Source organism: Eurytemora carolleeae, unplaced genomic scaffold (genome assembly GCF_000591075.1).
Source record: "Eurytemora carolleeae unplaced genomic scaffold, Eaff_2.0 scaffold264, whole genome shotgun sequence".
Taxonomy (NCBI): domain Eukaryota; kingdom Metazoa; phylum Arthropoda; class Copepoda; order Calanoida; family Temoridae; genus Eurytemora; species Eurytemora carolleeae.
The window spans coordinates 33,631-48,645 of NW_019396670.1; the positions used below are offsets into that span (position 1 = coordinate 33,631).

The 15,015-nt window shown below is 31.9% G+C and overlaps 1 protein-coding gene across 2 annotated transcripts in view; it reads right to left on the reverse strand.

The window, feature by feature from the left end:
• Nucleotides 1-40: 40 nt before the first annotated feature.
• The window catches only part of LOC111707180 (GATA zinc finger domain-containing protein 14), a 16,495-nt gene continuing 1,520 nt past the window's right edge, over nt 41-15,015 (reverse strand). Inside the window, exons 2-6 of one of the 2 annotated variants that reach the window (XM_023480231.1) lie at nt 5,258-5,491; nt 3,318-4,810; nt 2,077-2,136; nt 1,606-1,685; nt 41-1,123 (exon numbers count right to left, since the gene is read on the reverse strand). In XM_023480231.1, coding sequence (XP_023335999.1) covers nt 1,090-1,123; nt 1,606-1,685; nt 2,077-2,136; nt 3,318-4,810; nt 5,258-5,480 — 1,890 coding nt within the window. In that variant the 5' untranslated portion in view covers nt 5,481-5,491 and the 3' untranslated portion in view covers nt 41-1,089. The remainder of the gene's footprint in view (nt 1,124-1,605; nt 1,686-2,076; nt 2,137-3,317; nt 4,811-5,257; nt 5,492-15,015) is intronic. The other variant, XM_023480233.1, reaches the window with a different exon arrangement.

The window sequence follows — 15,015 nt, forward strand, 5'->3', positions numbered from 1 at the left end:
GAATAAAGAAAAACGAACATATCTAAAGTAGATTAGATTTTATTGAATGATAAACAAATTCTCACGATAGATCTAGAATTACAATTTATAAATATTTAGAAAATTGAAATTATTTACAAAATAAATATATTGACATTCTTGGACGATAAACATATTTATCGATATTTATTGACCTTCATCTTTTTAATATTTAGGTAAAAGTTGACACTTCAAGTATGTACAAAATATCTAATGCTTTCGTGAGTCATTAAAAATCATTAAAACATTTAGCAAGGTTAATCACCCAGCGGAGGCATATTAAATACATGTTTTAATTAATATAAATATTTCAGAAAAATATATTAAGAAGATTATTAACATGTTTAACATAATAAAATGTATTATATATAAAATATATGTACAAATGAACCCAAAAACATGTAATAAAAAGACGATATTTATTTTCATGTTGTTATACTAAATATATTAAAATCCATTAGAATTTTTTATCAAGATCTTAACTTTAGTCTAAAATTTGTAGTCCTATTCCACAGATTAATGGGTTCCACTCATGTTCCACTATATATAAAAAATATGCATATTTATAATATAATATAATGAGTATGTGTTTGTATTTTCTAATACAATGTTTATTCTAATAGTCAAATAAAATACTCAAAATAAAAAAGATATTAGCAAGACTTATTTACAATTACTATTTACAAGGGCCGTTAAAGTAAACGGCGATAACAATAAAGACTTTTGTTCTAATAAGTTTCAATTTCCACAAGTTTTTTTTTCAAATAAAAGGTTACAAGTAAACAAAAAGAAGCTGTTCTTTGACAGCTGTTTTTTGTTTCCATTTTTCTGTGTATTCATGCTGCTTGAAAGCTTACTAGAAATCGAAACCGAAAGTCGTCTTCATTGTATTGAGATATACGGGGACGACTGTAGTTCTGTAAACCATTGAACAAATTTCGTTGACCCAAAAATTAGGTAAAATAAATCACCTCAAAAGGCAAACAGAAAACAAAACAAATTTAGATTTAAAATAGAACTATCTTTTGTTTAAACATTGAAAATGAAAAATATTGGTGAATGTAAAATCTTCTACAAGCAGCTCAATATATTTTGTCCTTTCAACCTGCAATATTAGTAAAGAATAATGATTAAGTAAACCTGATCTAACAGCAGTGGAAACCAGTAAACTATGGGATATAAAGACAATGTTTAGATTCGATTTATCAATTAAATTAGTCCAACAAGCATGATACACAATAATTTTGCAAAAATACACCAAGTATATGCTTTAATATTGTCTTCATATTCCATAGTTTTCTGATTATCACTGTATCTTTTTTCTACCTTTTACTTTGTTACCCTTTATCTTCCATTTGTCAGAAAGTTTTTAATTTTGTCCTGAAAAGGTTGAATTTAGAGTCCTCTTTTTTATGGGTAGTCCTGTATATAAAATACTATCTCATTTGCAGAAAAATATAGATAAACTATTTCATCAGAAAAACGAATTTAAAGCATTCTTTTCTAAAATCATAACTTTTTGAAAATAAAAATATAATTGTTTAATTGTGATGATTTAGAGATTTGTCCATTGACACATTTCGTTACCGGTACTTAATCCACTCCAGTAGTTTGTTGCAAAATGGCCGGCATACAAATCTTCTTTTTTCATAGCAAAATTTGTAACCCTAAAAACATTATAACTACTAATTCAAAATCAGAAATTTTCTTAAAAGAACTTTGAACTTTTGAAACATCTGGCATAAAACGTATTGTATTGTACTGTCCTGTACTCTACTCTACTCTTCTGTACAGTACTGTAGTGAACAGTAATGTACAGTACTGCCCTGTTCAGTACTGTACAGTACTGTACTGCACTGTACTGTACTTTACTGTACTGTACTGTACTGTACTGTATTGTACTCTACTGTATTGTACTGTACTGTACTGTACTTAGTTGTTCTGTACTGTAGTTTATATTATTATTGTTCTTCAGAATCATTCATATGAAATTAGGCTAAATGGCCTTATTAGGTCTATGCTGAACTAATCATGGATAGTTGGCCATTTTGAACCAACCTGTACTCTTCTTGTTTCAAGATCAGCAGGTATCAAGGTCTGCCAAAACTGCACAGTGTCCTAAAAAATATTTAAACATTAAAATTATATTACAGTGTTTGTCTACTAGATGTTAAATATATTCACAAAGGCAACTTCCCAACTGTGCAATTTCCCAAGTATGTTTATCTGCAGCGCTCGGCCTCACTTGCACTAACCTAACGTTTGGGAAGTTTCTATTAGGGAATTTGCACAATAAGGAAATTTCCCATTGGGATGTCGCCCATGGGAACGTGCCTATGGGAAAATACATATCGCCGTTTACTAAACATGAGTCATGGCCATTTTATGCCAACTTTAGGATCGTCCAATTAAAAACTTTAAGTAGCTCAACCTTTTCTGATTTGAGGTTAAAACAAAGATAATCTTAAAATCGTCACTCAATTGTCAAGTTTAGAGAGAAATAAGGGGCGATGCTGGATTAAATAGACGAAAATATCAATGTAAATTAACCATATCTCTGCTGGGGTACTTGAAAACCAGGATATGCTTGATGTTTAACCCCCCCCCTCTAAATCCCATGTTTGATGTCCAAGAATGACAAAGATACATCATTGGAAAGCTCTTGTGCTCTACTTTTAGAATCTGCAAAAAAATTTGCAAATTTGCGAAAATTGAATTTTTTATCGCAAAATCCAGTTATATAGTAAAAATGTTTGCAAACCAAATTTGTCCAAAAAATGAAAAATTATACATTTTTGAAAAGCCCTTGACCATGCCATTTCAAATATGCAAAAATTTTGGCAAAATTTTAAATAACCTGATTTTTAATCAAGAAAAACTAAAAATGTGCAAATTTACTTTGACAGGTTGTTTGCAACAAAATTGCAATTTTTTTTCGCAAAACTTGTGCAATTCGTTTCCTTATGTCAAAGGCTTTTCAAAAAGCTAAATTTTATCAAAATCTGACAAGTGGAAATGGGTCAAAATAAAGATTTAGTTTGTTACAGGAAAAAGCAGTCATTCAGGCAGTGTGCCTGAAGACTCAGGCAGTTAGTATTAAAGCCCGGTTTTAGGCCTAAAAGGAGGATTTTAGGTATGTAGGAAAAGTCAGAAAATTTCAACAGACTCAGACTAATACTTTTTGAGTTATGTAAAAAAACTACAGGGGGGGGCAAATTGACCCCCCCCCCCAGCAGGAATAGGGTTAATTCTTAAAAGAAATTTTAAAAATGACTTCTTTTGGGAATCTCTGATCATACCTTACATGGTTGAGGTGTTCTTGGTAACCACTGGTTCGCCATGTTTTCCTGTGTCATGTATTTCATCTGAACTCCCTGATCACTATTCTCATAACCTCCAGGTTCCAGTTTACCCTTCTCATCATTCATACCAATATCTATGTTCACACTGTCAATACCATATTCAGTATCATCTGAGCTGAAATTCATCTCATCTTTTTCTTGGATATCCCAGTTTAGGTTGTTTTGCTGATTTGAATAGTTGCAATGGTGCGCATGAATTGAGGTGAACTTTTCCAAGTTGGACAACAAGTTGGATGGATCCCATAGATTGTTTCTTTTTTGATCCAGGAAAATAGAGTCAATCAACTTACAGTGGGATTCCTGGCTTATGTGCTCCTCGAAATCAGCAGTATTCTCAATGACAACTTGGCTTTTTTTGTTACCATAATTCTCATGATTTGCATGATACTTTGTGTTATCATTATTATTTAGATAATCAAGATTCTTAATGTTACCATGATTCTGCAGATTATCATAATTATTCAGGTTATCATGATATTTCCTCAGGTTCTCTTGATTCATTAAGTAATCACGGTTCTTCAGGTTATCATGATTCATCAGGTGGTCATAATTCATCAGATTCATATGATTTTTTAGATAATCATGATTCTTCGGGTTATCATGATGTTTTTGGTTTTTATGATTCTTCAGGTTATCACGATTATTTAGGTTATCATGATTCTTCAGGTTATCATTATTATTCAGGTTATCATGATTCTTCTTGTTATCATGATTCTTCAGGTTTTCTTGATTCTTCAGATTATCATGATTCTTCTGGCTATCATGGTTCTTCAGGCTATCATCATTCTTAAGGTTATCATGATTCTTCAGGTTATCATGATTCTTCAGGTTATCATGATTCTTCATCAGGTTATCATGATTTTTAAAGCTAACATGACTCTTTAGATCATCATGATTCTTGAGGTTATCATGATTCTTCAGGTTATCATGATTCTTCAGGTTATCATGATTCTTCAGGTTATCAGGATTCTTCTGGTTTTCATGATTCTTCTGGTTGTCATGATTCTTCAGGTTATCATGATTCTTCAGGTTATCATGATTTTTCAAGTTATCATGATTTTTTAAGTTATCATGATTATTCAGGTTATCATGGTGCTCTGAGTTATTGCAATATTTTGGGTTAACATTTAATTGATGTACTGAGAATAGGGTTTCGGGGTTGATGTTTTTGACCAAGTTAACATAGTTTAAGTGAGGAACTTGAGTATCAGAATGACTTAACATTAGTTTGAAATCCAGCTCTGATTGATTTATCACTGTTTGGCTTCCTTGGTGGATAAGATTCATTTTTCTATTGGTACGGGTTGACTGGTTTTGTTTCTTGCCTGGCTTAATTTGGTTTCCAAACCTGGACCCACACTTATGGACTCCATAGGTATAGCTGAGGTTTGTTGGGTAACTCTGCGTAAACCTCAGATCTTTGGTGAACCCTGTAAGTAGAGATGTTAAGGTTTTCATTTTTTTGAAAAAAAAACAATTTTTTCGTTATGAAAACGACAACAAAAAATCGAAACGAAACGATGGTTTTTAAAAAAGTTAATTTTTTCAAAACGATCGTTTTTGTAAAATCGTTGTTTCGTTAACGATCGTTAACGACGACCATTCGTTAACAATGTTAACAAAGAGAGGAAACCTGCCTGAAGGGCATCTTCTCATTGAGTAGCTTTATTAGGAAGTTTTAGCTCACCAACAACTGTTTAACTTCATGTAAGACGACATTCAAGAAAGTTGCATTTCTTTTTTTATTTTTCAAAAACGATCGTTATTCCTTTTCTAAAAGTTCAAAACAAGTGGGTCGTTTTTAAAAAATCAGTTTTTTTCTGAAGACGACACGATCGTTTTTGAAAACGATTGAAGAAAGAAATAAAAAACCCTACCTGTAAGATCCACACTCACATATCCTGATATTGAATCAGTAATATCTACTCCTAGTTCACAGATCACAAGCTCACTCACCAGACCATCATCGCAATGCTCTACAGCTTCGATCCCATCTTTGTTTCTGACAACCTCAACGATTTCATGGTCTTTGGTTCTAAAGTCAAAATCTGCCAGTTCTATGTGGCTTCGTCTTCGGTGGTAGCTCAACACTCCTCCCATTCCCTTTAAACCTGAAACAGACAGTAGAATAGCTCTTTAATGGACAGTCGTCGATTATTCAATTGTGTTATAGCATTTATGTATCTAAATTTAAATACAGGATTTGAGTCTTCGCCACAAACTCTGATTTTCTTATCTCTTTATCATAGCAACCCAGTGGCTTAGACCTAAAAGATATTTCAAACTTTGAATTATGTTAGATCAAAGAGTCTAAGTTTTAAAGATTAAACCATGAGGTTGCAAATAAATGGATTAGAACATTGAGTTTGTCGCAAAAACTCAATTCCTTTGGATTGTTTGTTTTTTGGATTGCTGAGACAAAACTGATCAGCTCAAAATTGTTGCAATTACTCACATGACCTAGGACGTTTTACCTCCAAAAATGGATACAGTTTTAACATTTTTATATAAAAAAAATTCAAAGCTTGAAATATCAAGAGAAGGGAGGTTTAAGGTATTCCTACTAAAAAAAAACAAATTTTTTATTCTTAGCTCTCCTGTTTAAGGAATTTTTCTAAATATTCTTTTTTTGCACTTAAACCTAGAATTCATAACATTAAATACGATTCATGACCAAAATCTAAGAAGCTACGACCAGAAGTTAGAGCTGTTAAAAAAACCAAACAATCATTCCAAAAAAAATATATATATTTGGGGGCTTGGAGGTAAGGGAGGGGGGGTATAGTCAAGTATAGTCTAAATCATTCGGTTCATGATGTCCAAATATTCGCTATTTTATAAAATGTGCAAGTGAATTTTCAAAAATATTTTTTTTACCAATATTCCATAACAGTAAACATGTTTATGAAAACCTATTACTCATTAATTACTACTGAACTACTAGCTATTAGCACCCTCGTAACACCTCTTAATTTTCTCTTTCACCCAAAACGACCTGTAAAACCAAACCTGGTCTGAAGTAAATAAGACTTTCAATTTTTTTCTGAGAAAAATGTCAGAAATCATACAAGATTAAAATCTAAAATAAAATGACGTTTTTGAAATAAGAAAAAAACAGTTATACGTGCCCAGCCCAGACACATAACTATTAATCGTCTCATTTTACTAAAGTGTCAAAAATATTTTTATCCGGAATTAAATCCTGAGTAAATTCTAAGATTAAGCATATTATGGGAAACCTTGAAAATTTAAAGCTCGACAAAAAAACACACAACGAAGGTCATTGTTTCAAGGTCTTTTCTTAGCCTCCTGGTACGTGTTCCAACGTGCGTGTGAAACTAATACTATCTTTTTTAAAACTTTAACCTACTCAATGAAACTTAATTTTTGCAACAAACTCACATTTTCTAATCTTGTACCTTTGCAACCTTGACAGTGAAAGATTTAAAATTTAAAATTCATTATTGTAAATATCTTAGGTTTACAACATCAAATGATTATTTTGCAAAGAAAAAGAGATTAGAAAATCATAATATATGTTAAGAGCTCAGTTCCTTTCTTAAAAGTTTTTTTTTCAGTAACAGTTTTCGATTTCAACCCTTTATATTTCAGAGAAATTAGAGATATGGAAGTTTATAAAGTCCTAATAAAAAAGTATTAAATTTGGGTTTTGAATAAAAAAAGATTTAAAAAAATAACAATTTATGGATTCTGAAGTTTTACAAATTGATTTGGGTTAATTTGCAAATGCGACTTCCATATGCTTTAATTGTTTTATATCAGAATTTTAAGGAATATGTTCAATTAATCTTTTTTAACCCTTAATACTAAACAATAATTATTAATATTCACGTGGTTTCAAATTGCTTAACCTTGAAAACTCAAATTTAATCGTACATTTATCTGTAAATCTATATATTTATCTAGGTGAAAAAATGACGAAAATGTAGATTTCTGGGTCAATTAAAAACTTTATACTAGAAACTGTGACAGCTGGCAGACGTGCACATGCAACTGATATTATAGGAAATACCAACGTTTATAGGTAAATATATGGTAACAATAAAAGTATGCAGATAGGGTTTGAACAATTCTTTTTTTAAGGCTTTTATGTTAATGTTTTGGAAATATTAAAAACACCGTAGATAGTTTTCTAAAAATGATCGTGAACTTTTTCTTTAAAGGGAGGGTTCGCGATAAGCTTTCGTCGAAAAATTATCGATGTTACTTCTATCTGTTGCGTCTAAAAGGAGAAAATTGTTTAAAACGACTCATACCGAAGAACGTAGGTTCCATACAAAATCAGATAGTTGAAACATTCGACTCGGATCGTAAAAAATAACAATTTACTTTCAACCAAATCATTCAGATTTTAAAATCCATATTTTTCGACGCATGATCGTAAAAAGTTAATATTTCATGATTTTTTTTTTATTTTTTATGATCTGAGAGTTACTTTCAAGAACCAATTATTCCTCTTTCCAGGATTTTTTTATATTATGAAATATCAACAATATGCGAATGCTCCGAAAAAAATGAAAGATTGTGGGCTGTAATATTTGTATTTGTTGGGAATTTAGTTGATTTGTTTCCGATCCGAGTCGAACTTTCTGGATTTGTATGAACGTTACGTTCTTCGGTATGACTCGTTTTTAACAATTATCTCCTCATAGACGCAACAGATAGAAGAAATATTAGTAGCAATCACTATCGAATATTTTTTGACGTAAGCCTATACTCTGTTTCATTTTCGAGAACACTCCCTTTAAGATCATAACATTGGGTGATATAAATATTTACCAGCTGCCTGATTCCTTACTAAGCACTGCCTAAAAATGGATTTTTACAAAGGCAATATTGATTACTCACTACAAACTATGATTTTATAATCCTTATATCTTTGCTCTCAGATGATTTAAATCTTTTCTATTTGAAACTTAGTCTGCTTCTGCTGGAATATCTTATACGATATTAGGTTGTAAAAATTTGGAGACAAAATAGATTTAGTTGCAAGTAATCAGTTCCTCTGCAAACTGCGTGCATTATAAGTTGGTTCCATTTTAGTTAGTTGTTTGCCTTTATTCTTTTTTAAGAGTAAGAGCATAGCCAGGGGCGGATACAGGGGGGGGCGTGGGGACATTCGCCCCCCCCTGTAGCTTCTTAATAGCATGCTTAAGGGAAAGAAACCCTAGTGCAAAACAGGAAAAATATCTGTCTTAATAAACTATAATGTGTGAAATGTTAAAAATGTTAAAATGTTAAAAATGTTTTTTAGTCTTTAGTCATTAATTTTGACTCTTTTTAAGTCTTTTAAGTCAAAAAAAATTTTCGCCCCCCCTCACTTAAATCCTGTATCCGCCCCTGAGCATAGTGTTAGAAAAGAAACTGTTTTCTAAATTATTTATTCTAACCAATATAATGTCTGATTACCAACGGTGCCTTAAAATAAAGTTCATCATTAATCGATTCAAATGGAAAATTACTTGTTAAAAGCTAAACGAGTGACATTTAAGAACCGAACATTTTTTGTAAAATGAAATTTTTCAAAAACACGAAATAATAGATTTATTTGAATAGATACAGTTTATTCTTATTATTATTGCAGGGTATGCCGAGGTAATTTTCTTACTTTTCCTAAATACCCATAGCCCTTCCTTTACATCTAAAACAAGGCTTTTATACTATCTGCCTGAGTCCTCAGGCACACTGCTTAAATGAATGCTATTTCCTGAAACAAACTAAATCTTTGTGTTGACCCACTTTCAGTTGTCAGATTTGGATAATTTTAGCTTTTTGGAAAGCCTATGACGCTTTGACATAAGGAAACGGATTGCAAAAATTCTGCAAAGAAATTTTTGAAATTTGTTTGCATACAACCCGTCAAAAGAAATTTGCAAATTTTTAGTTTTTTTTAAATTACCCTCAAGATTTTTTAAAATTTTTAGATTTTGTTTGCATTTTTAAAACGGCATGGTCAAGATCTTTTCAAAAATGTATATCTTATCATTTTTTGCAAACTTTTTTACTACATGACTGGATTTTGCAAAAAAAAATTCAATATTTTCAAATTTACTTTTTTTTGAAGATTAGAAAAGTATAGAGCATAAGAGCTTTACAATGATGTATCATTTGTTATATTTGGACTTTAAATATGGGATTTNCCCCCCCCCCCCAGCGTATCCTGGGTTTCAAGTACCCTGGATAGGATTAAAGAATAAAAATCCTACTAACAAACTAAATATATGGATAAATAGATTTATCAGTGAAAACACAATAATCCTCTAACAACCTTTTATTTATAAATACAATGTTTTATGTTTTAATCAATAATCAGTGGGTAAACAGATAAATAAAACAGCAGAAGTACCAACGATATTACAATAACTTTGTCTACTCCAATGTATTTCAATTAAAAGATAAATAAAACAGCAGAAGTACCAACGATATTACAATAACTGTGTCTACTCCAATGTATTTCAATTAAAAGATAAATAAAACAGCAGAAGTACCAACGATATTACAATAACCTTGTCTACTCCAATGTACTTCAATTAAAAGATAAATAAAACAGCAGAAGTACCAACGATATTACATAACTGTGTCTACTCCAATGTACTTCAATTAAAAGATATACTTCTAGGTTAAGATAATGCTGGTATAGCTACTCAAAGTTACTTTATATATAATTACGCTAGGTATTGGTTACAACTGGTATACTAATTCCGGGTATAGGTTACTATAGTATATTTACTCTAGGTATAGGTTACTATTGGTATTTTTACTCAAGGTGTAGGTTACTACTGGTATATTTACTCCAAGTACTTAATACTACTGGTATGTTTACTCCAGGTACTTAATACTACTGGTATGTTTACTCCAAGTACTTAATACTACTGGTATGTAAATACAGGTGTAGGTTACTACTGGTATATTTACTCCAAGTACTTAATATTACTGGAATGTTTACTCCAGGTACTTAATACCTCTTATATTATTACTCAAGTTATAGGTTAGAGAACTGGTATATCTACTCCTGTAATAGTTTACTATTGGTTTATTTACTCCAGGTATAGGTTATTACTGGTTTAAGTCTCCGTCCTGAACTGAGAATGAATCTAGGAAAGCGTGAAGGCCTGAAGTCGCGTCCTTCAAAAAAAGATGATTCGACCCAATTTCGAGGATGGTAATCTTATCCTGGCTGCATATTCTTAGATAGATATATATATAGATAAATAGATAGATAGATAGATAAATAGATTGATAAAAAAAAATTCAGTTGAACCATTATTTACTATATTTCTAATTACGTAGCAAAGAGGGATTTGCTTAGAAATAGTTTTAATAAACTATCATGAAACCCAAAATCTATGGTCTGATTGATAATACTAGCACAGCCCAGCATTGCACATGGAATTTTGAAAAATGGAAAAAATCGATTTTAGCCTTTGTTCCCCAGGTACCCATGGGTTTTCTCAATAAATGTCAGCCCATTCGTTCTAGCTAACACATATATATATATATATATATATACATATATATGGACCATCAAATTGAAACAAACTGCCCGGGATAAAACGTCAACCTTTATCTTTATAATAAAACTTTTTGCTCATATGTATATATGTGTAGCAAATATTGAGACCCATTGTAAAATTACCTTGTACATGGTTCATATAGTAATTACGCAAATACTGTATTGTGATACACCCATTCCATGTACTTATATATATATATAACTACATACCCATTTTGGGATTGCTTAACTACGTTATGTATAGCAGCGCATAACTTGTAATTACGCTGTTAATACCCAACTCTAATATGAACTAAAGAAATAAACCTTATTAACTCAGTGACTCCGTACTGATCACTTAATGAGAGTGATCCTAAAACCCTGTGTTGATATAACCTGGTTGGATCGTCCCCATCATTTAGGATCGATATATAGCTTGTTGATAGCTAGGCTTGTGTCCTTGTGTGTCATTTATAGTGGATTGAAACCCTGTATAACAATGTTGGATGGTCTCTTTCGTTTGGGATTGATATATATAGCTTGTTGATAGCTAGGCTTGTGTCTTTGTGTGTCATTTATAGTGGATTGAAACCCTGTATAACAATGTTGGATGGTCTCTTTCGTTTGGGATTGATATATAGCTTGTTGATAGCTAGGCTTGGGACCCTGTGTGTCATTTAGAGCCAGGTGGGTTTGTCATGTTTGATAATAGCTTGTTGGATAGCTAGGCTTGTGTCCTTGTGGGGCATTTAGAGCACTGAACTGATGGCCTGTTGGATAGCTATGCTTGTGTCCCTGTGTGGCATTTAGAGCCAGGTGGGTTGTGCCCTGTTTGATAATGGCTTGTTGGATAGCTACGCTTGTGTCCCTGTGTGGCATTTAGAACCAGGTGGGTTGTGTCCTGTTTGATAATAGCTTGTTGGATAGCTAGGCGTGTGTCCTTGTGTGGCATTTAGAGCACTGAACTGATGGCCTGTTGGATAGCTATGCTTGTGTCCCTGTGTGACATTTAGAGCCAGGTGGGTTGTGTCCTGTTTGATAATAGCTTGTTGGAAAGCTACGCTTGTGTCCCTGTGTGGTATTTAGAGCCAGGTGGGTTGTTTCCTAGTTGATAATAGCTTGTTGGATAGCTACGTTTGTGTCCCTGTTTTGCATTTAGAGCAACGTGGGTTGTGTCCTGGTTGATAATAGCTTGTTGGATAGCTACGCTTGTGTTCCTGTTTTGCATTTAGAGCCACGTGGGTTGTGTCCTGGTTGATAATAGCTTGTTGGATAGCTACGCTTGTGTCCCTTTTTGCATTTAGAGCCAGGTAGGTTGTGTCCTGGTTGACTTTGATAGCGGACGGGTTGAACTTGGATAGATACGTTTTGAGAACTTGTTATGTAGGAGGGCTTTAATAATTATGTATATTTAAGTTAGCTACAAACTGCTGGACCAAAATTGCTGATTTTTTTATGGGAGCCATGAGTCTCCTGGAAGTATTAACATCACTTAAAAATCCATTTTAATTTTTTTATTTATAATTCCACGAGCAACGCCAGTTACTACAGCTAATTATTTGTGAAAATGTTAAAAATGTGTTAAATGACAATTAAAGGTGCAAAAATTAAAAGCTAAAATTATATTTATATTTTAACTGCACCTTTAAAAGTACATTCGAAATCACTTTAAACTAAAACCCACATGAAACAGAAACAATTTTTAGCCTCAAAGGAACTGAAAAATTATCCTATATGTTCTCTGTAAATCAGATTATTGATATGGGGCACCCTGTAGCTTGCAAGCCTAGACAATCTATCATGATTAAAGTTAGAAGTAGATTTATGTCAGATTCCTTAAATGTCCAGTATAATCCAGTAATATTCAACTGCAAACTAAACTATCCAGTATATTCCAGTTATATAACACTACAATTTTCAAACTAAAATATCTGCATGCTACAGAATAGTCTCACTAAGCTTAAACTAAAATATGCTTCCTATCCAGGGTTATAAAGTATATTCCTTGCTACATGTTCAAGTCTTACTAGTTGATGCATATTTTCATGAACTGTGTAGATCCCTGTAACTCAACATTCAAAATCTAGTATGCTCTAGTATTCACGATAGAGTTTGTCCTCACATAACCCTATTCCAGTTGGGGGGAGGGAGACCCGGATCCTCCCCCCCCCCCTCTATCTGGGATTTTCTGCAAAATGCTTAGAGATTGCTCATACTTAATCCTATCTCCAACTTTATAATTTAAAAAAATTGCAGAAAAAAATGGTATTTTTATGAATTCTTTGAAGTAAAATTGTCACATTTTAATATTTTTCATTAATTAAAATAAATATTTGTTATACATTTGTCCGATGGACTTGTATCATGTTTCAAAAAACATTCATTAGCACCTATAAACTTTGAAACTTTTTGGACAATTGCAAAGATCTAATTTTTTAAAGCTATGTAAGGCTTTTTAAATTTTTGCAACGACCATACCCTAGAGTTTTAGATATATTGATCTAAAAATGTTGAATAGTGGTCACTGAAAACATTACAATTGGAAAAGCTATAACTGCGACATCTATTTTCCAAAATTGGGCATTAGTGGACACTGGACACCTTTATTTCCACAATATAAATCCAAAGATAAATATTAATCTTATGGCATGTCCCATTCCCATTATTGTAAAACAAATTTTTTGAGATTGTTGTATTAAACCTTTTACAAAATGATATTTTAGTGCTTAAGCATAAAAGATCGTGGGAATCGACATGTTGGCATTTTTATTTTCATTTGATTTTAAAAAAAATATACTACAATCTCAATATATATTAAATTTGTTTTACTTTTATCTTTTGAGTTGGTCGGCAATGACAAAGAAAAATTTAATTATTGAACATGATAAAAATTGCTCTAAAAATATCAATTTTCTTTTTACGATTAGCTCAAAGTACGAAAGAATAGAAGAAAGGGGTATTTTATATAATGCCGAGAGAGAAAATGTCATATTTATGTCTTCAGTTTTAATTTTACACGCACAAGTATGAAATCTATCCGGTTACATATTAAAAGTTCAATAAAATGATGTATGAGGACTAAATCTGCTAAGATGTGTAGTTTTATAAAAAAAAAAGTAGAAAGTTTCGTTGTACTATGAGTATTTGCATCATTGTTTATCAATTGTTATATTATTTTACATAAAACAGGCTGAACCATTAAATACAAACAATCCCGAACTCCAGCTTTCTTTGCAAATTATTTCTGTGCACATTAAATCGTATTAAATGGCCGACACAAAATTTACCAAATCCACCACCCCGAGCTAACCAGAGTGAGAAGCATTCGGTTTCTTTTATTTGAAATAAAACGTATTTTGGTCTATACTTCAACATTCTTTAAACTTACAGATTTGTTTATTTTATACAATTTCATTCAAAACGTATTTACCGACAAAAAAGAATTTAAGAAAAAAGGTTAAAAATTATGTATAAGTGGTCAAATTGTGATCGAAAGTCACAGCTTTCAAAAATATTGACAGTAGTGTTAAATCCTCTATTTATTCACTATACGTGGAACTTGAAAACTCATTATTTGTGGGTAAACCAACCACAAATATATCGATATCTTGTCTATACGTGGAACTTGCAAACTCATTATTTGTGGGTAACCCAACCACAAAAATGAGTTTTCGACTACGACCTAAAACTAATTTTTAATTTGGGTTTATTCCTAACAAACGCTCTTAGTCCGTCTATGTACGAAGCGGTCGATATCGACCCATTATCCCCTTATCGGTTTACAAATTAACTTGTTTTTAACAAGTTTTGCGTACCTTGAGAACCCAGAAAAAAGTTCAAGAATATTTTTGCTTGTTTTTGTTTTTATTCAGTGAAGATCTTGATATGTAAAAGAATTTATGTATGTTGCATTCTGACCAAACCTGTAGTATTTACTTTATAAAGAATTTATAGGATCCATCAGGGTTCAGGTAGATTTAAAATTCGGTGATGGTGATGGACCAAACCTCTGTAGAGTAAAAAAGTAGATGTTAGTTCCACATTTATTGAAAATATATTTCGGTCTGGGTTGACCCTCGTCAGTTCTAACGATATAATAACCATCAAAATCGATAAAAAAAA